Here is a 27,140-nt window from a genome sequence, read left to right as displayed (position 1 = left end):
CCCGCCCCGCAAGCAGCCCCCGCCTTCCAACCACCTCCGCAGGGACGCCCCGTCCCCGCCCGCCCGCGGCACGCGCTCCGCCCCGGCCCCGCCGCATCCCGCCCCGTCCCGGCTGTCGGGCCCTCCCGCCGCCGCCTCTTCCACTCCTGCGCACTGGGCGCGCCCCGGGGCTGCCCTGGGCCGGGCCGGGGGCGGCGGGGCGGCGGAGCGGCGGGCGGGCAATTGCGGCGCCCCGGGTAGCGGCTCCGGCGGGGCCGCCGCCCGCGCTCGCGGGAAGGATGGAAGCGGAGGGCCGGACGCCGGAGCCGACGCTGCCCCCCGCCGGCGGGGGAGGGCTGGAACCCCTCGCTGGTGCCCCCGGTACGGCCCGGACGCCGCTGCTCACCGCCTCTGCCGAGGTGCTGGAGTTCGACGACGACGAGGACGACCTGGAGGTGTTCAGCAAGGTACGGCCGTGCCCAGCCGCGCTCTCCCCTCAGCCGGGGCGGATGCGCGTGGCAGCGCCGGGACCGAGCGCGGACGGGGCGGCCGAAGATCCCCCGCTGCCGACGGGACGGGACGGGGTGGGACGGGACGGGCGGGGCGGGCTCGCGCTCAGTCTCGCCTGCGTGGAACCGCTCTGCAGCCCTCGGCCGGGAATGCCTGAAGCGTGGCGGCCCGGGCACGGCGCGGGGCAGCGGCTGATTGCGCGTGCAGACAATGCAGCGGCTCGGCGGGACGCTGCCGGGCGCTCCCCCGCGCTTCAGGGCTGCGCCGTCCCCGCGGCCCTTGGCGCACTGACCGCACGGCGGGAGGCCGGGAGGGCGCCGAGCAGCCGTCGGAGCGGGCAGCTTCTGCTTGGGCGCCTTCTGCGAGTCCCGAACTGCTGCGTGCCAGGATGTGCGACGGGGAGAGAAACTGCGAGTGTTTTTCCTGTTTGAAAATGTGATATCCTGCTTCTTCACTGGGACCGATTGTTATTGGAATTAAAGATGTTTCTCCTATATTTCTATGGAAAATAAGCAATTTTTTGTAAATGTGAATAAAAACCATTGGAATAAGAGTTGATTCTCAGGAGCCATTTAAACTGACTGCAGTAAAAATCCTGAAATTGATGGATTTTAAAGCCAAGGGGACTGTTAGGTGATTTAATGGTCTGTAATGGGCAAAAGGTCAGGCTAAATCTTACCAAGTTATCTGTGCTTTTTTGAAGCCTAAGTAGAGTTAGCTAAATCACATTCACTGAACTTGAGCACAAAACCAGTGCTCAGTAGTGTTAGCTGTTTCTCACCTGGAATCCTTTTTCTTTTGCCAGGCAGGCACAAGCCTGGGCAGCTCTGCATGCAGTTTCAATGTCTGTCAATACAACATACCGACATGCTTGCTTGTCAAGCGTGATGTTCCTTGAGAACAGAAAACAAAACAAGTGTTTCTCATAATTACTCCTGCCCTCTGACAAACATCTGTATCCTTAAATATCTTCCATGCAGATTCATGCAAAATATTTCCTGCTTATAGTAAATCTTAACAATTCTTACTGCATGCAGAACGATAGCCTTTTTCTGCAGACAGGAATATGCTATGTGCAAGTCTTGGGCTCCTGCTTTTGGTGGTTGTGTATCAGCCAGAAATAAACAGTTTGCTTTCAGCTTCAATTTGAGGGCTGATCTTTCAAGATGATGAAAATCTGTGGAGGTGATTTGGGATCACAGCCTGTTTCCATGCATCCGTTATATGAAAGGGACACTGACAGGTTAAATGTAGTTTCGGACTGATTTTTGTAAAGCTCATTTGTCCGTAACATACTGTTCTGAGACCTCCTCATGTTTAATTCACACTGCTGTCCTTAAGGCAGTGGTGTAACGTGGGCAGGCTGAACGGGATGCAGAGGCAGCGCAGTGCTCAGTGCCTGGTGCTGCATCAACTTCATTTTTCTAAGTTTAGTCAGTGGAACGGACCAACTATCTCAGTGATGAAAAATGAGGTTCTTAAAAAGTTGTCAGCCTCAATACCCTCAGTTATTACTCAAGATGTAGTCGCCAAGTTTTTATTGTATGAAAATTCATAGACATTTGACTTGGCAGTGTCATAACCATTGAGCCAGCAACTCATGACGTATCTCAAATATTACAGACTGGCTTCTTGGCAGCTCTGATAAACCATTTTCTGATGTAACCTGCATTTCACTTTATCCAAGTTTCCATCACCATGGAGAAAGTTCTGAGGTCACTTCAGCAGAGACGACTTCTCAAGGTTGAATTATGAGTCACACCACAACCTGCTTTCTTTCATGAGTGTCACTATACCGTGTGTGTTGCAATATTCACCCTGGTAGTCCTCTTGTTCCTTGTTCCTGGTACCCTGACATGGCATTGACAGAGCTGATTTGGTTAATGCTTAAAATATTAAGGAGCCCTTTCACAACTCTGTTTTAGAGTTGGTTCTCTTCCATAATTACAGAAAATTTTCTTCATGGTGCTTGTAGGAAAGATGTATGTGCCACTGCAGAATTGCACAGAGGCAATTTTTTTCCTGGAACAAGTGGATCAGGGATTTGAGCCTGATTTAAAAGTTGAGTGGTCAGCCAAGGAGCTATCTTGTCTTCCTGAATCTCTCTCCTTCTTTGAAGAATGCTCCAACAACTGAGCTATTCTCCTACAAGATACCTTGCCATCATATCACCTGATTCCAAACCTGCTTTGGATCCCTGGCCTCAGGTGAATGCTCCGATGGCGATAGCCTTGAGCCAAGTGTCCATGCTCTGGGTAAGAGCAGTGCTTTGGCAAACTCCAGGGCTTAATGGTTTCCCCAGAGAACTGCAGGCTGTGTGCTCAGCCCATCTTGAGGCTGCTTCCACTGTATAAGTGTTTCTATCCCATATTAATTTTGGAGTCTTAGTGGCCAATTTCAGTCAAATGAAAAATTTTTTAAACCAAGAATGGGAACATTTGCTTGTTTTCTTTTCTGCCACAAAATTCCTTCCACCCATAACATACACAAAAACATAGTTCCAACTTCAATGTCATAGCTGCATAGAAGAACAGAAAACTAGCTTTATTTTTTGTTTACCTTGTTCTTTCAAGAACTGCTGGAAGTAAACCTGAAGTAAAGAAGAAACATGCTTACTTAAAACTCATGCGCACTTATTCATATGCAGATGACACAATGGGCGTAGTACAGCAAACGAGAAGACTTGCTTGTTCCGTGGATTTTTCTTGTTGCTGTTTTATTTCTCAGATCACACACTTGTGAGCCCTTTCATATAAAAACATGCTTTGCAGAACCTGCCTGTACAACTTTTAGTAGCAACTGAGGAGGAAGGAAACATGAAGATATTGGTGACCTGTAGGAAATTAGACAGTATGAAACACATTTACCTTGATTAGGCTTTGCATTGTCATTATTCGTCGATAGCCATTCAAGTCCTGTGCATGTTCACATGCATTTTTCTTTCCCTGGAAATTTCCTGTTTTCTCAGCACTTTGCTTCACACAAGCACATTTGAGAAACTGTGCTCATTCTCCACATAGAGCATGGGCAGCTGGTGCTGTAGAGCAGAGAAAACACAGCTTTTGTGTTCATCCCCCACTGCTCTGGTCAGTACAGAAATTGTGGGCTGGAACAGCCTGAGTAAAATATGTCAAGCAACTGACAGACATACAGTTAAGCAGCTATATAATGTTAAAACCATCACCTTTAATCACAGAGTCATAGAAGAGGAGATCTGGTATATTAATACTTTCAGTTTGTAATTCTCAATATGATTTTCTACTCCATATGTGTGAAAGTACATTGGTAGATTCAAAAGGAGAGAGTTTGCATAGAAAATGAGGGTTAGAGCAGGAAAAGGGAGAAGAACATGTCCCAGAGATAGTTTTGGCCCGGTTAAAGCCAAAGGAAAAATTCTTCCCAGCTTCAGTGATACCAGTCTTGTACTCTTCAGTCCCACCTGACAGTACACAGCTCTGGTTTGTGTGGACTCATACATTCCCACTTCTGACATCTTACAGTTTTCTCATCAGCAACATCTCTTTTCTGCATGTTCCATAGTCAGCAAGGCACTACAACGGGCTACTTTTGCCACTGGGATTATCTTGCAAGAGAGCAGCCAGCCTTGTGAACGGGTTGCCCAGAGCAGCTGCAGGTGCCCCATCCTTGGAGGTGCTCAAGGCCAGGCAAATGGGGCTTTCGGTAACCTGCTCTAGTGGGAGGGTTGGAACTGGGTCATCTTTAAGGCCCCTTCCAACCCAAACCATTCTATATTGCTTATTTATGGGCTTAGACAAGCAATTGATTTTACTGCGTTGTAAAGCAAGTGGAGAGGTAGCTCAAGCAAGCCTGAAACAAGCTGCTGATATGTTGCAGAGAATTAAGGGGGCTTCTGCCTTGAGAAGCCCCCCAAAAAGAAGGCATCTTCCATTGCAGATGGCCAGTGCGGTGCCGTGTGTGTGGGGTGAGCTCCTCAGCACCCCGCCAGCTGCCAGCAGGGGCACAGGGCCTGGAGCTGGTCAGCCTCCGGTGGGCCGACACGACAGGCGGCTGCTCATCCACGTGCTGACCTCCTGCAGAAACCTTCAGCTTTTATCCAATTTGGCATATCAGCTTCTTAAATTTTTGAAAAGAGAAAGCAATTTTCATGCTCTGTAAACTTGAGGAAGCGATTTCCCACTAACTGGGCCCATTACACCATGACCTCTTTGCTTCCTCAAGCAGTTTTACTGTTTATTTTTGCTACATGCACTTCTATTTTTTATTTATGTCTTGCAGATTTTTAGGAAACTTTCTGAAAACACCAATGAATATTAAAGTTTGTTGTTCATTGAAATATATCACTGTATTTGATATATTAGAAAAGCTACATAAAATGATATTTCAAATATCGTGATTGTTTTAATTATCCTCATTATTTTTAAACATATATTATTTATATTATGCTGTTTTCTGTAGTTAGTGGATTTAATTTAATTAAGAAATTAAACAGCAGTTTTATACTACATGCATACCTATTAAAGATGAAATTCATGTCTTTGTAAAAGCTTTCTATTTCAAATTCTATTTTAAAATATGTGCAAGCTGAAATATCTGATTCCAGTAAAAACTCAAAATTGGATTTTGTCTTGGTCTTTTGAAGTCATACTTTCTTATAGTACAGCTTACTAGAAATAACTGAAACTTCCTTAGTCCTGAAATAATGCTGCAAACAATGTTAACAAAGCTGGTAATCAAACTGCACAGGTACTGGCTGCTTGTATTCATAACTCATTTTAGCATCCACAGGCAAGTTCTGTTCTCTAGCTGTGCATAAATTTCTTGTCAGAAGGTACCGTTTTGCTTTGATCAGTTCTAGAATAAATCTCATTCCTTATATCCTCACCGAAGCAAATACTGAAGAGAATAATAGACTTGTTACAGATCATACACTTCTTTTGTCTGTCCTAAGTTTTATTTTAAAACTTACCATTTTAGCATCCAAGATGTGTTTGGTTGTGTATAAATATGTTTCAGCGTGGATGTTCTCATGTCCTGTCTGCAGGATACGTCACTGGCTGAGGCGAACTCATTCAGTCCTTCAATGCCAATATCCCCCTCATCTATGATAAACCAGTATAAATTTGAAGATGAACCAGAATTAAAAGATCTCTTCGTTACTGTTGATGACCCTGAAAGCCACATTACAGCCATTGAAACATTTATTACGTACAGAGTAGTCACAAAGGTAAGCATCTATTAGATGAGGATCAGGGTAAACCTCAGAGCCTCACGGAGGTAACAGCGATAGCATTTTCAGCCTTCTTGTGAACCATTCTCTGGGTTACTACCCAACTGAAACTGTGCTCTGACTCTGCTATGACCACTGTAATCATATGTAATTGTGCAGTTGATTCTGAAAACAAAAAAATCAGTGTAAGTATATACACACATGTATATGGGCATGATTTTTTTATACTGAGAAAAGAGCTGCCTTGCCTGAAGCTCAGCTGCTGCAAAGTCTTTCAGCTCCATTCTTCAGTAACTGTAGTAGTACCCGCTGTCACCTGGAAATTTGTTTCCAACCTGCAGTTGCATATGATTTCCCAAAGTTCTCAAGTGAAAAAGTAATACTAGCAAACAACACAGTGCATTTTCAGCTGTCCTGAATGCAAATTGTTTACTGGAAATAAGGAAGAAAGACAGCGCTGTGAGACCAGCCAGCTCTTTTGGGATTACCAGCAAATATTCTGCAGGCAGTGGTTTGAGAATTACTGTGTTCATTTATTTGACTTTGAGTTCTTTTTAAAAGATACATTTAAAACCAAATTTTCAAATGGGAATTACTCGTCTTTAAATAGAGAACTTATCAATTCCTCATAAAATATTTAAAAGAGTAGGAAGAGAGCTATCTTCATTAGGTTGTGAGCAATAATTTTCACTTCATGCATCTTTTTGTAGATGAATGAACATCTTTTTCTGCAGGCAAATATGGAAGGGCTGTAAGGTGGATTGCTTTTGCTTCTTTATCTCTTTCATCCTTCCTTATCATATTTAATTTGAAGTGCTGGTTGTTGATGATAAAGTAAAAGCATTCCTCCCACATACCTTGAAAAAAGTTTATTCAGTCCTTAAAAAGGTTTAGGTTGGAGAGTCTGAGTGAGTTCTTTTGCCATGTGCTTGCGTCACGCTGTAAATCGCTGTGCAACAATGAATGCTAAACAGTGCATTGCTTTGCTGAACACCTGGGCTCTTTGTAGCTTGACTCCAGAAGATGGAGCAAGGATAAAATCTCATGGTTTGGCAATTTTGCAATGCTGTAATAAGCATTTTTTCTAAGTACTAAAGATTTGTTGGCGAGCTCTGACAAAGGGCTACAAAACTGGGATTGATGGATTGAAGAATCCATTAAACAGCACGGGCAATGTGCTATGATATGCTGAAGTTTTCATGCGTTGAAAGCAGGGATTGTTGGGTGGTGTCAGCAGGCCTCAAGGACATATATCAGCTCTTTCTGGTTTTTCCAAAATGCTAAAAAATGGGCTTTCCTCACTCTTTGATTTTTAACTCCTTCGGAAGTGCCCTAAATGAAATGAACATAACTGTGATTGTTAAAAGGGAAACACCACACTAAAGTAATGATTGAAATCTTTTGGAAACACTGTTAGACTGATTATTTGAAGTCAATCTGTTGTGTTGTCTTTTTTTTTTTTTTTTTTTTAAGTAGAACTTTGATTTCTTGAAAAAATTATGTTTTATCTGCTAAAACAATTAATCATTGTGCTTTAAAAACTGCAAGCAAATAGCATGAGCAAACTAGAATTTACATCTGTTCAAGATGTAAAATGATATTGTGCTTTTTAGCCACTATTCTAACTTCCTGGACCTGTGTTTTCTGCTCATTGTTTTCAGACATCTCGTGGTGAATTTGACTCCTGTGAATATGAGGTCCGACGACGATATCAGGATTTTCTTTGGTTGAAGAGCAAACTTGAAGAAGCACATCCAACACTAATTATTCCTGTTTGTTTGCTAAAACTTATATTATTTTTATTAATTTGTTTTCTGGCTTTGTACAAAGATGTTTGAGGTCTTTCTGGGGTTTCTGAAATCTGACAAACATTAAACTAACCTTTTCATTAGTAGCTTTATATGCATGTATATGTGATAATTAAAAATTCTGCAAGGGTACTTCTTACGTTTGTCTTTGAAACAATTTGGTTTTCATGTGGTGAATTTTACAAGGTCATAGCTATGTTTTCAGCAAGTAGAAAAGCTATTATAATATGTATGATAGTATGCAAGTTATATAATATGTTTTTTTTTCTTTCTTTCTTTCTTTCTTTCTTTCTTTCTTTCTTTCTTTCTTTCTTTCTTTCTTTCTTTCTTTCTTTCTTTCTTTCTTTCTTTCTTTCTTTCCTTAGCCATTGCCAGAAAAATTTGTGATGAAAGGAATGGTGGAACGATTTAGTGATGAATTCATCGAGACTCGAAGAAAAGCTCTACATAAATTTTTGAACCGTATTGCTGATCACCCAACCTTAACTTTTAATGAAGACTTCAAAATTTTTCTTACTGCACAAGCCTGGGTAAAATGGCTTTATTTTTATCTACAGTTATATGGAACCACATGGTGTGTCAGTAATGGTGTATGAGGAGCCTCCCTAGATCAGTACTCAACAGCATCCTCTGATGGCTTGTTGCAAAACGGTCAGAAGAAGATGTGGAATTTCTGGAATATTCTTTCCCTGAGAAAGCCTTTTCTTCTGTGCATTTGGCTATCTTGTGTGTGGCCATAAGTATTACTGTATCTTTCACAGCAGTTTTTGTTGCTGTGTTTGGATTTCTGTGACAAATTCACAATACTATATGATGTGTGTGAAGATCCGAGTTTTGTATTCAGAGCCATCCTCTGAACTTTAGGTTATTCTATCAAGATGTAAAAACAGTTCCAAAAAAATAGCTGGATTACTTCTTCCTGTAGGATCATTGTTTGCTTTTCCCAATGCAATCTTTACCTCTGTTTTCCTGTTCTAGAGGCTAAATTGCAAAGTAGTCAACTCACTGTACAGAACAAAAGGGTAAAGGTTTTCTGGCATCTTCGGTCATTCTTTGTAAGAGCACAGTGCACAGTATCTTTATGTCTGTTCAGAAAGTCTTAGAGTAAGATTTTGCCTCTAAAAAGACATCTGAATTGTCTTTTTTTTCATTGAGGTGTATGCAATTTTTGTTTAAAAACAAACAGACAAAAAGCTTTAAATCATATATTATTATTTCTAAAGAATTTAAATATGTATGTGCAAATAAACACAGTACATTCTGGTTTTAGGAACTCTCCTCGCACAAGAAGCAGGGTCCAGGTTTGCTGAGCAGAATGGGACAGACCGTAAGAGCCGTAGCATCTTCAGTAAGAGGAGGAGTTAAAAATCGTCCTGAAATGTTTGCAGAAATGAATGAATATATGGAAACATTTAGTCACAAAATAAACATACTGGACAAAATAGCTCATAGAATTTACAAGGAAGAAAGGGGTAAGTAGAAAACAAATATATTTCTAATGGGTTTAAGAAACTGATATATTGGCAAATGACTTGCTGTAAACAGTAAATTTGTTTTCATTGTGCCAAGCAAAATAGTTATTTTCAGCAAACGGGGGAAAAGAGAGATTTGTATTTGTACCATGTTTTCCAAAATGGTCATTGTTCTGGCAGATCTTCAAGTTAACTACAGCAACGTGGTAATAGGGAGGGTTTTAACACATCATTGACCTGCTTGAAAAGGAACTTAAAAATAAGAAACATAACAAGTATGGCTATCTTTTTATTGTGCTTATTGGAGAGCTGTGTGACATTTTGCATTTTGAATGGAATGTAAAGAGTCAGTTTTCTGTGCTGTCTCATACTGTTATAATGCTGTGTAGATTCTGGAACTCTGTATGTGTCTCTTTTAGTTTCATTCTGCGTTCTTTTTTTTCCCACATGTTGGCCAAGTAGATTATTTTTTAATTTCAAGAGCTTTACTGTTGGCAGTAGTTTCTGTCATGGGAAACTGTGTCTGTTAAGAGTTTTAGAGAGAAAGATTACTTAAGCTCATATTTTTCCTTACATAACAGCAGCCTGCACACCCACTTGTAGCTCTAAATTATTAATTTTCTGAGCTTAACACTGATCTCAGTCTAGGTCTGTTGATTACTGTTGATTCTACTGGTCAGCACTTAAGGGACGTTACTCTATATATAGTAGAAGTTGGAAGTGCTACACTGTATTCTCTAATAATTGATACTTTGTGCTTTAGTGTGCAGAGCTAGATCTCAGCACATCCATGCCAAGTTAGAGGGGTCTTAATAAATGAAAATTCATGTTGCTGAAAAGCGTTCTTTTTGATACGGCTCATTCCAGTGGAACCAGCTGGCTGAGGTCTTTACATTCAAGTCATCAGCACCAAAATATTTCTTGGAAAACCTTATGAATTTTGACGTGATCCCAAAAGCTTAATAAATCTTCTTTCTAGATTTTCCAAATAGCAAGAGGCAGAACACCAGTGTGCAGGTTGCACTGATGAGGACTTGAGAATGTTTGTAGTATCTTAACGTGTGATTTTCAGTTCCATCTTGCATGGATGCTTTTTTGTTGAAATGCTTTCATAGTAGATGTTGGATTCTTCACAGCACACAGCTGTGTGTGTGTCCATCTTTTTTTGGACATTTCTTCATTATAAATTCAATTGTGTTAAAATTATGCTTTCAATATGTCCTGTTTTCAGGTCATATTCAGGCTTGCCCAAGCTAAGTATTACCAAACATCACAGTGACTTCTGTGCCTTCCACAAATTATCACTTGATATAAAGACACAGAGAAGCAACTCTTGTGGTATCCATCTATTTAAATTAATAAAAACTTCTAAAGGAGATATCAAAAACAGAACTGGAATGAACTTCCTTGTGTTGTCTGCACCTTTTAGGACTTTAAAATAAAGCTGCCGGTTCCTTGCTGTGTTCACAGTAAATAGGAGGTTGTGGTTAGTATCACTTAGACATCTGTTAGTGAACAAAAGACTAATCTGTGTCTATGTCCCCGTTAAGAGTATTTTAATGAGATGAAGGAGTATGGCCCCATCCACACACTCTGGTCAGCATCAGAAGAAGATATAGCAGACTCCCTAAAAGGCGTCGCCAGCTGCATTGACAAATGTTGCAAAGCTACAGAGAAACGAATGGCCGGGCTCTCTGAAAATCTGCTACCAATCATACATGAGTATGTTCTCTACAGTGAAATTCTGATGGTAAGGTTTCATTAAGGATTGCTTTTGGCAGTATGTGAAGTTTGTCTTAGGCCATTGACAGATTCTGGAAGCAAGTCCGTAACTGATGAAAAATATTTTGTGGCCACCCTTCTGCTGTTAGTAAATGTGCATGGCAATGGGAGAGCTGTCCGTTAGCAGAGAATCTGGTTTGTCCTGTTTTCCTGATTAACAATCAGGCAAGAGGCACCCATTTCAGACAAGAACTGCTTAGTAGTTTGTGTGGCAGGGAGCCTGTGGTAGCAGTACAAAAGTCTGGTTTTAGAGCTGTGTGTGGTAGGGCTGGAGCACAGAAAGGTTCAAGGAAAAGCAGTTAGAAAGACCTCTTCTGAGGGTGCTAAAATATGCAGTAACAGATTGTGCGGGGGAGAAGGAGTGGAGAGGTTTCTCCTTTTCTAGGAGATGTTCCTAAATTACTTCTTCTTTTTCTAGAACAGCAGGGAGCTTCCAGTCCCTGTGTCATAAGCTTGTTTTAGCCTCTGCCATAAGCTGATGCTCTCAGTTACCTCTATGGATGTATTTTTCTTACACTTGGAGAGAATATAAAAAATCTGTCCTGATTGATAATCAACATAATTCCAAAACTGATTTTAGCATGTCATAATTCCCACTCTTCTGCCTTCAGAAAGCAAAAAATGTCTACAAACACATCTTTGTGGGATTTGCCATCCCGAGGCAAGCTGCAGTGTCTGCTTTTGTGTCTCTGCTAGGAACCCAGCTCACAGGGCAGCAGGAGCTGAGTGTGCTACAGGCCATGTGTACAGCAAGAGCCAAGCTAACTCAGCCAGCAAAGGCCTTTACTGGCACTGGGCAGAACATTGTCCATTTTTCAATAGGTTTAGCTTCTGAAAGTTAGAAACTAGTGCTGCAGCGACTAGTTTCATTGAAAGAGAAACCATAGAAAATATCCCATATCTCACAGGCCATATTATTTAAATGTACATGCAGGTAGGTCGAGATAGGTATTAATGTACTTAAAAGCATGAAGAGATGAATATCTTCGCAAATTGCAGTATTTCCTCCTTCAATTCTTATTTTTCAGAACTTCTAAGTCTGTTACCTGTGAGCCTTTCCATCCCTCATGTTATTAAGACATGCTCTCTACAGCTTGGCTCACCTTTGTACAGGTCCTCCCTTTTGTGCCTACAGGGAGATTTCTCTGTACAAATCACAGAATAACACCCAAGCTCTTAATGCACAGTGGCAAGTTTCTGTTGCTCGTTGCTTATTTTGTTTTGTTTGTTTTCATTTTATTTCTGGTTGCAATGTCCAAGTGCTTGCAACACAATGTTAAGTTGCCAGAGGATTAATGAGGAAAGTCTTGCTCCTCTAGCTCATTCCTTTCAACCACTGCTCTTTTCCTTTCATTCACCATGGATTTCTTTTTCCTATAACTTACTTGCCTCTCACAGTTTGGAGAGGGGGCTGCTTATATTAAAAATACAATAGGGGAAGTCGCACACTAATAAAACCTGACTTCTGGGGTGTGTTTAACCCTTCACTGCAGGCACCTTTATGTGCTGCTGCACTAACATAATTGGCATATGTACAGAAGGTGTGATCAGTACAATGGATTAGACTTTGTATTTTCCAGTGCTGTGAGTTCAGCCGAAAGCTGAGGGCAGAGATGAATTTGTAGCTAAATATTTACATCGAGACAGGCTCCTTTCTAGCTGACTCACAACAGAAGCAGAGCAAATCTGGAGAGTGTAACTCTGTCCTGCTGAGCTTCAGCATACAGATTGCAGCAGTAAGTTAGCTATGGGTCCACACGCAATTATTTGAGGATTTTGTGTCAGAATAGCATTAATTATACAAAATATTATTAAAATATAATGATATGTTTATAAAACAGTTCTTCTATTTGCAGTTGGAAGTCAGCACTTGCCTATGGTTGTAACATACCAACGTTAAAATCATTGGGTTTTATCTTATAATTTAAGGAGTATTTGTGATAAAATTCAGCATATAATCAAAACAATAGTTTTTTAAAAAGGCAAAAGAAATACAAAAAAAAGAAAAAAAGGAAAAGAAAGCATTTGTAATGTGATGGACAGCTCTTCCAGAGCTATTTATTTTGCTTCTGTGCTTACAGCTAAACATTTTCTATATTTATCTAAATAAAAGATTTTCTGAGCTACTGAAAGGTAGACTTATGTGGGTACATACTGCCAGTGTATTACTCAGAGCTGTCCAAAGCCAGGTTTACCAGCTTTTCTAGTGAGTATCTGTTCTAGAAGAAACATTGAAAAATTATTTGAAAATTCAGCTCCTATTTTTTTATTCCATTTTTTATGTCGTTCGTGTTGAACTGAGAAGATATCAGAGAGAACACAGTCAGACAAGACGGCTAGAGAAGGTAGAGCTGCTTGGGTCCTCTGCTAGTTCAACATGCCCTATGCTAGAGGTAGATACCGAAAATCTGTTATTTATATGAAGAAGTAAAATCAGTTGCAGCAAAGTAGTGTAAGAGGAGGTATTTTAGATTTGTAATTATATTTGTCCTTCGTTTGATTATTTCTTGAAAAGAACTAATGCCTTCTGTGAGTTAATCACACCTGAGTGTACTTCTGCAGATGCGGAAACTCAGGTAAAGAGAAATGTTCAAGACTTGCTCAAGGTCACAGAGCAAATGAACATCAGAAATGAAAATTTCACCTGTAATACCATGGTTTTCTGAATATATTCAGTTTATTTTTTTCTTTTTTTTTTTTTTTTTGTGTGTGTTTCTTTTTTTTTATATTAAGGGTGTTTTGAAAAGGAGAGACCAAATTCAAAGCGAGCTTGATTCCAAAGTTGATGCTTTAGCCAATAAAAAGACAGACAAGGATCTGGTGAGTATGTCTTTGTACAGAATGCTGAAATATTCCAGGCCTTACTCTAATTGCAGAAAGTGAATCCCCTGAACAATGCATGTCCTGTGAAGCCATGCACTGTAACTGTATGGTGTCTCTGTGTCCTGTACTTCCTCTGGGAAACCAGGGGACTTTGCAGCTACACATGCCAGGCAAAGGCAACCTTGAGAAAAAAGCAGAACTTCAGTGGATAGGTAGCTACAGCAAAGGACTGGGAATAGTGGGCGTTCGTGGAGCATGTGTTGTCAATGCAGATGGCACAGCAGCTTATTTTTAGCATTCTTCCACACTGAGAGTTAAAGTAAGACTTGCTGCAGTGCTCTTGTAGCTGCTGCTCTGTTGACATGAGAAAGGAATAGGAGGTAGAAAGAGCAAAGCCATTCATGAGACATATTTAAAATGAAAATTTCTGCATCCTATTCTTTCAGGATTGGTTATTTTTTAGGATATTTTTTACTAGCTGACACCTCCATTCTAATGCAGTCATACCTATAGCACATGGACTTGAGCATCCTCTAAGCCATCACCAAAGCTCAATGGGATGAGTTTGCACAGCCTCAGCAGCTCGCCTTCCTGCCACTGCCACCAGCTTGCTTCTGGTCTTGGTCAACTCGTGTGCAATGCAGCACAATGCAGTGCTGGTCTTGGGATGGTTTCCCATACTGCTCTGCTATCACCTGTGCACATTACAAATCCGATGAAGAAGAGAACTGGCATTTTGAAAACTTTTTTATCTCTAACGCCTAAATGTCCTCCACACACTGTTAGCACCAAGTATCTTACAGTGTAAATAATATATAAAAATGACTAGATGACTAGTGATTATTCACTGCAGCTTTTTAGTACATTGAAGAAGGTCCTTGACATTTCAGATATTTTTTATTAGTTGCTGCAATTAGCAGATGAGCCATTTAGATATCTTTTGGCAGATGAGGTGTGTATTTTCATTTGATTTTCTGTCAATTAACAGAATAAGTAGGAATATATTATTGCTATCTGGTATCTGTGATGTCTGCACTGTATTTCATAATAATTTGCCTCTGCATAATGCAGCAGCCAGCAAAAACTTATGTTTTTTTCCTGAAACAGAAATTATTTGCTTACACTGTCCTTTCATTTTACTGCCTTTCTGCTCTCTTATCTGTTTTGTTTCTCTACTCCTGCTGCTTCTCCTGTCCTTAGTCTGGGACACAGTTTGCAGCAGGCTGGGAGCTGGGCAGCAAGGATGGGTCTTGGTCCTCTGCTGCCTGTGGTTGCCAGCAAAGCCAGCAGATTGCCATGCTACCCTTAGAGGGCACAGGCTGACCCACTGCCCGCTGCCCACTCTTCACCTGGCCACCATGTTCTCAGCTCCCTGGCATGGTGTCCCCACCAGCTGGCAGCCGTGACCCCAGGCTGGCTGCCTCCCAGACATCCTGCTTACCCTTGCGGGCAGAACACCAGTGCTAAAGGCTCAGTGGGTGCAGGCAAAACCTGTGAATCTGCAGGGCAGGGATGGTGGCAGCCTCTGAGTAACACAGAGTGGAGGATGAAGGAGAGCAGGGGCTCGTATGGTTTCCTTGGCCTGGGGTTATGGGATGTGCAGGGGTATCACCATGTCTGGCAACCAGCCGGTAGGGCTCAGAAAGGTCACTGGCTGCCAGGAGAACCACTTCTGCTTTTTGCTTCCAAAGATTTATAGGGAAACTACAAACTACTCTTTGTAATAAATTAACAAGTTTCATAACACTAACTTCACATCTGTAGGAATCAGCAAAGACCATCTTCAAGCAAATCTTTACTTAATTATTTCTATTCTCAGTCTATCTACAAAATATATGTATCTATGTACTGGCCAATTAACTGGTAAGTGAGGTCTCATGCTGGCTGTATCATGGATCAGGTCTCTTAGTTGCACTGCATGTGAAGATAGAGTACATATTAAGAACTTCATCTGGCCAGAAGGCGTGTTATAAGTCATTGCTCAAGTTATTTGTATGCAGTTAGTTAAATCAATTTTGCATCAACATTGCATCCCTTTTATCAGTACTTCCCACTTGTATAGTTTGTTGCTAAAAACAGTTGTATTTGCACAGAGTGACTCAGTGCTGAAATGCAGTTCATAAAGCTTAGTTAGCAGCTGGCCTTACTGCTGTCTACCAGTGTCCCAGGGACACTGCCTGGCAGGACATGGCCTTCTAAGAAAGCATTTCTGGTATAATCTGATGGAGTCCTCAGACAAGATGCTGACACGTGGTTTTCTTCAGCAGTTATAGACAAAAAGGAATAATTTTCCCTTTTGCATTGCATTGATTGTACCATTGATTTGATATTGACAACTCTGTGCTCCGTAATGAGATGTTTGTCCTTGCTTCCACTGAACCTGGTCTTTTTTAACTGTTCCTGCATTCCCTTGGTACCACTGTGGTAAAAGCCTGTGGGTTGTGTGGTTACCTAGGAGTTCAGATCTCTGCTTTGTCTTTCCAGCCTCTCTATTTCTTACTCATTTCAAAAAATGCTGAGATCTTGACTTTTCTTACAGTCACATCAGAGCAGCAAAGCAAAGTCTGTTAGTCTGATCATAAAATCCTGTCTTCTCTAATTGAGTGGCGGCTGCATCCTGCTAACTTTTTTCTTCATTAAAAATGGAAGACTTTCTCCATTAATGGTAGCTTGTCCACAGAGAGTTTTGCACTGCTATTTTTTAACTATTCAAGTAACTTCTGTTTCCTGAACGTTTTTTACTGTTTTTTAATTTTTATTACATGTTGACCTATTTTCTTGACACTTCTATCCCGACTGCTTTCAGAATGAGAGGAGGTTGGAAAAAAAGCCTGAAAACAGAGGTTCTGTTATTGGAATTGGTGTCAAATGCTGACTTTGGCTTTATTTGCACATTTCTGTTTTTAGACATACCCTGTGTAGCTTCTAATGATTTCACAGACATCAGATTGGTCTTGTCAGTGCAATCTGGTAGCCAGAAATTCTGCTGACAATGACTTGCAAGAACTCTAATCTTATTTGAATTATACTTCCACCATAGATAAGGAATCTCAGCCTGTCCGTAGAGCTGATAAAAGGCAGTGAGATCTTTAGCAATGGTCACAGCAAACATTAAATGATTTAGCAAGCAGGCAGTTATACAGCAAGAGAGTGCAAAACATTCCCAAGGTCGGTGCAGCTGACAGACTGGAATCACAGATTAAACCTTGTAAGAGGTCAGGTTCATTAGCTAGGAATAAACATTTTCTTGAGACATGCTTCTCCTAATGGGCTTTTAGGACAGGTATTTGTGATGCTTCTAAAAACCCCAAAATTATCCTCCCCCATCAAAATGTAGGTGTTGAAGGTGGCTGTTATTCAAAGTACGGAAGATCTGAAGATTGTGATTTTGGATGCAGCCTCCTGACAGATTTTTGGGAGGGGTGTTTGAATGCCCTCCCACTCATCTAGGCCTTTCTTTCCTCCAGAGCTCTGGCTGTAAAGAGGCTACCATTTTGGCTTCATTGCTCCTATGCTCTGTTCTGAAGGAGTAGCCAGTGCCTCCTTCAGTGTCTAGGAGCTATTTTATAGATTTGATACTGCTGCGAGTACTAATACTAATTCTGACAAAAGGTTGGTATAATCTGCTCCGACAGAACCTGACAGGTTTAAATGCCGACTTATGGATTCTGCTATTCAAGCTTGAAGTGAAGAAAACAAATGCTAAATCTATCACATTCTGAATGTATGGTATGTTTTACTTCAGGCTGAGCAGGGTTTGTATGTCCAAGTGAAGGATTAATTCGTGTAGTAGATACAAGGTCATGCTGTTTGGCATATTGAGATACTATACAATTTTATGTCACTTACCAGGTAATTTTGCTGTTGCTGCAAGTCCCTTTGGCTACAAGTCACCCTGTTCATGGCTGGTAGTGCTCTGCCCTGGCAGGCCTGTCTTACTGCTTCTGTCCAGTGGTATAACATCTGGTGAGCACCGTGCTGTCCTCCTGCAGGAAGCACTGGTGTAAGAATTAATTTGTTGCTCTAGCTGCCTCAATGAGGTCAGTGTAAGAAAATGGATTTAGGATCATATTTAATTTGTAGGATAAATTGTAACAATGTAAACCTTGTAAAACAAGTACACACTACGTGGATGTACTTGTTCAGAAACCAAGCCATTTCTTGATTTCTTCTTTCAGCTGAAGAAGATAGATAGTATGTATGTTTCTTTTCAGCTGTGAAAAAGTAGACTTTAAACCTTTCTAGTTGAGATGAAGTGTGGCATAACTCTGTCTTTAGACCCTAAGTTCAGCCCCCACCTTGATACACTGGGGGGCTTTAGAGGGTAGTGCTTAAACCGCATATCCAGGCAGGGATGTAGAACAGTCTGCCTGCCCACATCATACTGTAGTTACACCATAGAAGAAATTTGTAGTTCCTAGAAAAGGCAAGACAAAAACAAACTGTAAAATAAATGCCTTAAAGATACAAAGGTCAAGATAAAGGGAGGATGATGATTCCAGGACTTTGAAGCCAGATTTCTTTAAGCATGCAGTCTAGCTCATTTTTATATAAGATTTTTTTTTTCTTGCAAAAGCAGAAAAATGGATTCAATTGCCTTTCTTACTCTAAATCATCTACAAATAGTCACTATTTTCAGTATTCTGTGTGCATTCATTTTTAGTGTTAGAAGGTAAGGCAATTAACTTGGGGCATGCCCAAGATACCTAATCCAGTTGCCTGTAATATCTTTAAAGGTAATTTCCCCATATTTAATCTTTGGATTGACCTTTTCATGTTGAATACACTTTTGGTAGTTGATGAAATTACTCTTGCCCATAGTTTGATTACTGGTCTAGCTGGATAATTGAACTTCGGCTTTTCGGTGAAATAGAAATAATGTTTTTTCATTTTCTTCTTAAATAGTGTCCAATATTTCATGAATCTAGAAATGTAGCAAGGAAAGTCAATGTAGAAATAAAGTCTAACTAAAAATTTATTCCTCTCTGTATCATGGAGTGTGGGAAAAAACATTTGGTTGAAATTTCTTTCATTTTTCCTAGCTACTCTGTTTTTGCCTAATTTGAACATAAGGATTTTATTTTGTCAGAATCTGAATTGGTTTTATGCTGGCTATATGGACTGTGAACAGGACTTCTGAGCATTGCGTAGTGAAAATGTACACAAACAAGAGTTACTTGGTTAAAACATACGTGTCTCTTCTTCACAACAGTCACACAGCAACGTGTATGAGCTGTCATCTTCCCCTGATACCTCCAATTTTAAGGATTGGGCTCAGGTTCCATGCCTGTTCCAGATAGAGTCACTTAGCTTGTTTCTGCTGTTTGCAGCACCTCCAGCTATGGCACTGGTGAGCTGCCCTCTGTGTATGGTTAGATCTGAAGGCTGTGGACCACAGCTTTCCATGTCCTTTTCTGAAGCTTGGTTTTCTTGCAGTGTGTGAATAGCCTAAGCATCCCTTGAAGATCTTGTAGAAGACTTGGAAGTTCCTATCAATGTAAGCACCAGCTCTGTGGCACTTAACAGGAGAGCTATCCAACTTCACAGAGAAGTATGATGAAAGAACACTTTGCCTTATAGAAGAGTAAAAAGAATAAGAGGAAGGTGTACAGTACCTGAGTTGCAATGGAAACAATATAAGAAGATCAGCTTTTTCTGCTTTATGATCCTTATAGATGGTGCTTGTACCTGACCTCCCTAGGTTTGCTTCAGACAGATGCTATGCAGTCCTAAGGCATTAATTCACACTGTAGCTGCAGAAGATTTGTCTCATTCTGCAACTGGGTGCCAGCCAGCACTGACACAGCTGATTAGCAAATGACAATAGGCACAAAATTAGTGACAGGACTAGAAGACTCGCTAGAGAGAGGCCCTTTATCTATTTCTAATTCCCATTAGTTTGGAGTCACTTTGTGCATCTCCAGCAATTAGAGGAAAATAATGGCTGCATAGCAGCTGCCCTCAAGGTTTTGATTCTGGATCTCTCAAAGAGTCCCTGCTTTGCTGAAATCCTCCATTTTAAGTTCTTTCTCTACTTCGGTATTTCTTGCTCCCTTGTATTGTCACACCAGGATTAGTTCCACACCAAAGGACAGCAAGGTGATGGGCAAGAAATCTGAGTATAATTTCTGCTGTTTTCCCCCTCATTCTGATTTCTCCTGAAGTCATCAAAAGTTGTCAGAATTTCCTCAGTCTTCTGGCCAAATCTCATTTGTAAACTTGATTTTGCTCCAATAAAGCCCTCAGTGTTTTCCTTTTTAGATGCATTACTGTTGGGTGCCAGCAAAGAAGTGCCAGAGTCTGTAACTTCCCAGTCAACAAAAAATACTTTCAGCAACATTTTAGTTCTTCTCTCAAATTCCTGCTATTAATATTTCAGAAATTGTACTGAGCTATTCATTAGGAATCAAATTTTAAATTATTTATCACCAGGAACTGATGTGCTAATTTTAATACCAACCTTGCTTCTGCAGTTCTGTTCACTTTACTGCACTACAGTCACTTGGTTTCAATCAATTTTAAAATGCTAACTCTACTGATTTTTATATTTTTATTTTTTATGTTTACAATTTGTATTTAGTTCTCAGAGGAGATTGGGAAACTTGAAGATAAAGTGGAATGTGCCAATAACGCTCTGAAAGCAGACTGGGACAGGTGGAAGCAAAACATGCAGTATGATATGAGATCAGCGTTCACTAATGTGGCTGACAATAATCTCCGTTATTATGAAGAGGTAAAACCCTTTCTCATAGCAATAGTTATTATTGAATGATTATTTCAGCAGAGAAATCATTGCATTGTATCTAAAGAATAAATGTTGCATTTTAGTTCAAACTTGTGTTAACTTCAGAATCAGTTTTTGTGGGAAGAAAGACACAGTTCCATTAACTTGAATTGTTTTAAGCAAAACATATTTTATTCGTGCCCAAGTGGTTGATCCTGAGTTCATCAACAACAGAGGGCAGTCTTGTTTTACTAACCACAAGAATTTGGGAGATATTTTTGGGTTGCATGTCAGCTGCTCTAATTCAGCTTAGAAGCCTTTTGCAGTGACTGTGTGAAGAAGCCCCCTGGAAGGCTTCACATTTATAAATTACTTTATATGAGAAAAACATTTAAATGGTTCCTTTTAAAACAGCACACTCAGACAGTTCTCATTGTTATTTCTCTGAGGAATGTGAACAAGTCAGACTTCACTGTGATAACAGCAATACAAGTTTGAGAAGTCAGTATGAAAAGCTCATGGCACGTTTTTCAAAATGCACAAATGGATACAGTTACTAAATCAAATCTTTTTATAATTGAAACTGACTACTTTGGAAAGAAAGCGATATGGTTGAAATACAATTTTAATTTCAATTCAAATGGCATAGCTATTGCTCTTAGTAAAAATTCCAAGTAAGATATTCTAACAGAACTTGAATACATGTAACAAAATCTCTTAAGCATTCTGTGAAGTTTCTTCAGAGGCAACATGTTGCTTATGTTGTGCTTGTTTTGAAAGTATCTCAGTATCTTGATTTTTTTCAGGCTCTCCTGTAGTAAAGCAGTTGCCCATCTACTAATCAAAAAACAGTATTTTTCACAGATATATGTTGATATCTGTGTCTTCCAGTCTCACGTTCCAGTCTTTTTATGGGTTGTCCATTAGCCTCAATGTAAAATCAGTGTCCTGGTTTTACAAATCATTTTGTTAGAACATAATTGAAAAGACAGAGCTCTTGATCATCAAGTCTAGTTAATTAGGATGCAGCCTGTGAGATGTGCGGACATTGACAATCTGTTGTTACATATGAAGATCAAAATATTTTCTGAAATCAAGCAGCAAACTTTTGGCATCCTCTCACATTTTTTACAGCTACTGATGATCTCTGGTTTCTATATCATGAATATGTATATTAAATCAGTGCTAAATATATTGGAATATTTTCTTCATGAATGATTAGCTAAGTTAAAACACAAAAATAATTCTTTTTGTCTCTTTCCTGTCTAAAAATGTTTTTCACTTAATTAGAATTTCATTTCAGAATGTCAAAGCTCATACATGAAATTATTATCACTAAGTCAAATATGTGAAAAATGGTTCTACAGGTACCAGTGGCTTTTCTTAAGTAGTCTCTGAAATACTGGACAAGTTAGTTTACACTGAGACATTATTCTTTGTTGGTACTTTTCTTGAAAACTTTAAGTGGTTGTCCTGTTATGTCCTGACAGATCCTGATTTTAGAAAAAAATATTTGCTGTAATAACAAACATTAGGCTAACCTGGCTGAAATGTGAGGGCTTAGCAAGTTTTGTTTCTGTTTGTTGTTGTTGTTGTTGTTGTTGTTGTTGTTGTTTTTGGCTTTGTTTTTAGCAGAAAATCGTTATCTCAATTCTGGCATTCAGGAGATTTTGGTAAAATTAATTTGAAGAGTTTGGGGAATTTTTATCTAAAATGTGCTTTTTTTTTTGAGATCTGTTGTTATTGCTGATAGTTAATTATTGGAGAAGACCTTATATTACAAATGATAGGTCCTGCAGTCCTGAATACAACAGGAAACAAACAAACAGACAAAACATTAGCATCTTCCTGTGCTTGCTGCCTAGAGGTAAAACTTTAGGAAGGGAATCTCAGAAATCTGAGCATCAGAATATGATTCTTATGCTTTCCATAAAAAATGAAGTCCTACCTTTAAGATTAGCATTTGAGTAAGAAGTGTTCCTTTGTTTCTATGGCTATGGAATCTCAGTCTCTTTGACTCTCTCAGTGTAACAGATACTAATTAAAGCCCAATGTTTCGAGTTTATGGGGTGCTCCTATGCAGACCTATGAGAACAAACTCTTTCCTTGATATTGTACAATCTGCATAATACATCTGCATATGATGCCATTTAATAGCCCAGTATTACCATCACTGAGCAGTCACTTGCAGTTCCTGTAGTTGGTCTCAGGAGCTCATGAAGTTTTCTTCCTTTTCTTACAAAAAAGAGTTGAATACATGCTAAGTCTCTCCCTATGCAAGATTTAGAACTTACTGTATTAAAAATGAGTGTAATTGCATTGCTAAAAAAAGAAGGATTTTATGTAAAAAGAAAAGAGAACGTTTTAATTTGAAATCAGGACCTCTCATTCTGAAGAAGAAAACACCAGTTTGTTTGCCTTACAGAAGAGTCCTTGAATGAAGTGTGTCTCAATGCCATACCATTTCTTTTATGCATTTTCCCGTGCCCTAGGTACGACACAATGGCCTGAATTAGCACACCTCTTAGCTCACGGGAGATACAATCTTCCCAGTGGTTGAAATCATAACCTAACCACAGGGCAGAGCATACAGCTGAGAGAGCAGATTGTCACCAGGTCTTTCCATTAAGTTAGGTATAAATATTCTCCAGCACCCTTAGGACAGAGCGTTACTAAATCCAAAACAAGATACAAAGTTCTTGTTACTTAACTAGTGTATCTGAAGTCATCCTGGTTCATATTAGCCAACAATCCAGGCACCTAGGAATGTACTTTGGCATCAAAGAACAATAGCAATTAAACATTTACCAATTCCTATTTCCTCATGTTTGCCATAATCTCTAGGATATTTGCATCAAGGAAAAAGAAGTTTTTAATTTTCTCAGCAAAAAACTTTGTTAACATATTCAGAGAAAATAAAACAAGACCAGAGTAAGCTCTGGTCAGACACTGTAAATCCAGCAAATACATCAGTTTGGTTTTCCATTGCTTATACGCACTGTAATAAAAGCAGGAATAATGTTTATCCCCTTCACCCCCTATAATGTAGAATTATATCTAATTAGTTTGGGCACTGAAATAACATGCTTTTTTCCTTGTGCTAAGATACATCTTTTAAAGTGTAGCCTCTGGTTTTGTATTTGCCATGTCCAGCTGTTTAAACATTTGCAGTCATTTCAGACATGGACATTTATTTTAAATACTTTCAGGAATATTTTTTTATATATAAGGGGAGTCAGCATTTTCTATTTGTATACACTCTAGTTTTTGTTTTCTTGCACTCAAAAACTATAAACATGATTTCTGTCTCTCTCTCTAAAAAAACAGAAGACTTCATTTTCAGATTCTACTCTAGGAAATGTCATCACAAAGGATATTTTTAAGGTATTAACCATGGAAAACAGGGAACTGAAACACATGGCATATGACACATTGCTTCTGTTATCATCCCTACTACATGTTCTATTTTTAAATCTCCTTTTTAGTTAAATATGCAATTGTATATGGAAACCTCTTGCTGCTATTTCTAAAAATGGTGTTGTAGAACAGATGTGCAGAACACTAGTAATCAGAATACTTTAGGTAAAATAGCCTATTTAAGCTCTTTCATTTTGTATATTTAGATTTTCTAATGTATTCTGCTGGGCTTTTACAAGTAATTGGATTATGAATTTCAACACTATGCATGCACATTTAATTTCCTGGGTTTGGTTTTTCTTTTTGTCTCCTTTCTGTCTCTTTTGTGAAAGTGGGCATATCCTGTGCTTAGATCTCCATTTTCACCCTCCCAGGAGAACTCTGTAAAAGCATTCTGTAATAAGGCTGAAGTGTACATCAGTAACAAAATGTCGTTCATGCAGTTCATGCTTCACGTTATAAAAAGCTTGAGCCTAAGGCACAGAGACCTACTTTTGTTTTGGTACGGTTAATTATAAAACTTGTCAGCTGTAGCAGCACTGTGATGTCTGACAGTGAAATGAGCCACCATTGCTCTTACATTTTTGAAAATGTGTTTTGGTTATATAAGTGGGGATAAATTAAAAACCAAATAACTTGTGTAACTGAAAAAAATGCTCTGCATCCTTGTGTGGAAAGACTTTGGTAAGTTGTATCTATCTGAAGAAGCAATGTAGTGTGACTGCATTTTAACACGTGTTTTGGCTCTGTGTTGCAAAGATAATAGGGATCTATTTTTATATTCAAGACAGTAAATATGATGTATGTACTTTACCAGACATTACTGAAATTACAAAATGACAAAATATGAAGTTACATAGTATAAATTAAACCGTGGCTCAGAAAAAAAAAAACACAAGCAACATTCATTCATTGCCAACAAAACACTGTTCAAGAAACTGATTATTTCTTGTCTCACACCTAGGAAAAGCTTAGGAAAAACAGATGTGCCTTGCAGTTTTCTAGGATGGCAATCCAGTCTGGGCTCTAGCAAATAGAAATCTGAGGATGAGTACCACAGTGAAAACACATTTCTAGCAGCTGGCTAGTTGACATTTTTAAACCAAGAAGCCACCTTCCAGCTCAGACACCTCAGATAGATGCAGCTGCCACAGTGTCACATGAAGAAAGGGAGACTACTGAACAAACCTTAAAGGCTTTCAACAAAAGGTCAAAAAGACCTTTTAAGTCAGAAGTCAGTTTGCAACATTTGCAGATCACTGTTCATGCTAGCTAGCGTTACTTTCACTGCTCCTCCCTGATTTACCATTGCAAAATAACATTTCTCCAAAAGGCCAGTGAAGAAATGCAGATTTGCTTGTGAGTCTTATCCAGTTACTCCTCTCTTTTCACAGTAATTCAAACCTTCAGTGTGCTCTCAACAGCATCACAATGTTGTGCAGTGCAAGAAGCAAAGGAAATTAGATCTGTCAAGATCACAAAAATAAGCTTGGGGGAGTAGGTTTATGGTTTATGTAGTGTGGAGGAGAACATGCAGATAACATGACATATCTGATAATGACTTTCTAACATGTCTGATAATGACAAAGAGCCCATGTGAAAGCAAGCTCCTACATACTTTTTCTTTGTGATCTCAATCAATCAGATGTTTTAATCTCTTGCATTATCATGCAGCCCCTTTTTGGTTTTGTGTCTTCAGAGGCATAACTGCTGCCATCTTTTGTTAGATTTTCTATTGACATCCCTGATCCTGCCTCCTCATACCATCACAGATTCCTCCAACTCCATTCAATCTCCATTCATGTATCTCCTTCATTTTGCTCTTAAATTTCATAAATTATCATTAGTTGTGACTGTCAGATCAGCCCAATTGTCTCCTTGCAGGTAGATGCGCAATAGTGCATTACTCTAGCTTGAATGGCTTATGGCAAAAGTTTTCACTTAGGAAATGATGTTTTCAGGGCTGAGTTAATTCAAAGTTTGAATTAACTGAGTATGCTGTTCAGGTTTTAATATAAGAGAGTTTGTTGAGATTTTCAGAAGAGTTACTTATTATGAATATTTCAAATTCTTCATAAAAAAACTGTACATAAGAAGCAAATAAGCTGCATTATCAATAGCAGTAAGTATGAGTGTGTAAGTCAAAGTTTTATTATAATGTTTTCATTTCAAAACAGAATTATTGCATGAGTTTGGCTGCACTGTTTCAATGATAGGTGTGAAATGGCAGAAACCTGGTATGCTGAGTAACAGGCATCAGCATATCATGGGTTACCCAGCAATAGGCTTGCCATGATCCTCAATACTAACTTCTGATTTATAAAGGTTTGCCAAGCTGCCAACACTCATTTAAGCCAAATTGAACTACAATTCATTTGGGGGTTTTTATTATCATTATTTTTTCACTTACACTGCTTCCAATAATATACATATATATAGTTTGCACAGTTATTAATATGTTCTTCCATTAGGAGAGAAATACATTTGCTGTAAATATGGCAATCTCCCCCCAGCCCCCTGCCTTTCTGGTCCCATTTCTTTCTCATTACTCAGGGGAAAAACAAATTATCTGTGTATTTAGAAAAAAAATGTTTTAATTTAACTTGGAAAGAATATTGGATATGCTATAGGAATCCATGGAGATTACCAAGGAACTGTGTGTGACTGTGCTTTCTATTTAGAGAAGATCTTTGCCTGTAACTAAAGGAAGAGATAAAAGAAGAGCATAATTAATGTTAGCATCTCCCATGCTAACACATACAATTACGATGCTCACACTGTGTGCTTGTCATTATGTAAAAGTGACCTTTACAGCTCACCCAGCGTGTTGGCTAACATTTTGCATATCACTGAGCTGCCTAGGAAACCATATTTTGCTATTACCACGGTCCCACAAAAACAGCTTGTGACAATGCATACGTACTCTTTTTTTTTCTGCTGCTTTTTCTCCTTGGCTACCAGTTTTACAGAAGTTGCTATATTAATATGTATCTGTGGATTTTTTTAAGTGCCTTGCTACATGGGAGTCCTTCCTAGCATCTCAAACAGTGGATCATCATGGGGAAGAAGATTCTGAAGACAGGCCTTGAGTAATATCTCTGCTTGATCTCCACCTTTTCCGTGAAGTTTTTCTCAACCAAAGAAGTGCTTTATATGAGATCAGATACGTTATTAAATACAACTGTTAAAATCAGTGAAACGCAGGAAACCAGCTTATTGAAAACTCAGGTATTCTACTCCTGAAATACATTTTGGAACATGCTATATATTGCTTTATATTGCTTGGTCATGATTTTACATATTTTTATGCAAGTGTTCACATACAATTTTTTTCATACATATTGCGTAACTTGGATATAAAATATTTTAAATATGTAAAATAAAGCTCAATTTTAATAAAAAGTTTAATAAGGAAA

General features: G+C 39.3%; 2 protein-coding genes across 5 annotated transcripts in view; one reads left to right on the top strand and one right to left on the bottom strand.

The window, feature by feature from the left end:
- Positions 1 to 77: 77 nt before the first annotated feature.
- Positions 78 to 27,140, top strand: SNX7 (sorting nexin 7). Of its 4 annotated transcripts, none has more exons than XM_085232180.1 (9): positions 79 to 446; positions 5,513 to 5,695; positions 7,360 to 7,470; positions 7,872 to 8,036; positions 8,777 to 8,978; positions 10,529 to 10,728; positions 13,494 to 13,580; positions 19,020 to 19,080; positions 20,164 to 20,270. In XM_085232180.1, the coding sequence occupies exons 1-8, from the start codon at positions 279 to 281 to the stop codon at positions 19,044 to 19,046; spliced, it is 1,143 nt and encodes a 380-aa protein (XP_085088306.1). In that variant the 5' UTR covers positions 79 to 278; the 3' UTR covers positions 19,047 to 19,080; positions 20,164 to 20,270. The 4 variants fall into 4 exon arrangements, with proteins under 4 accessions (XP_085088303.1, XP_085088304.1, XP_085088306.1 ...); XM_085232176.1 differs by lacking the exon at positions 19,020 to 19,080 and adding an exon at positions 26,733 to 27,140 and having other exon boundaries at positions 80 to 446; positions 20,164 to 20,316; XM_085232177.1 differs by lacking the exons at positions 13,494 to 13,580; positions 19,020 to 19,080 and adding an exon at positions 26,733 to 27,140 and having other exon boundaries at positions 78 to 446; positions 20,164 to 20,316.
- The window catches only part of PLPPR5 (phospholipid phosphatase related 5), a 203,121-nt gene continuing 193,524 nt past the window's right edge, over positions 17,544 to 27,140 (bottom strand). Inside the window, exon 7 of the mRNA XM_085232184.1 lies at positions 17,544 to 18,012. Coding sequence (XP_085088310.1) covers positions 17,901 to 18,012 — 112 coding nt within the window. The 3' untranslated portion in view covers positions 17,544 to 17,900. The remainder of the gene's footprint in view (positions 18,013 to 27,140) is intronic.

This window comes from Meleagris gallopavo, chromosome 10 (assembly GCF_905368555.1).
Source record: "Meleagris gallopavo chromosome 10, MGAL_WU_HG_1.1, whole genome shotgun sequence".
Taxonomy (NCBI): domain Eukaryota; kingdom Metazoa; phylum Chordata; class Aves; order Galliformes; family Phasianidae; genus Meleagris; species Meleagris gallopavo.
The sequence above is the reverse complement of the archived record's forward strand: the minus strand, read 5'-3'. Positions and strand labels throughout refer to the sequence as shown.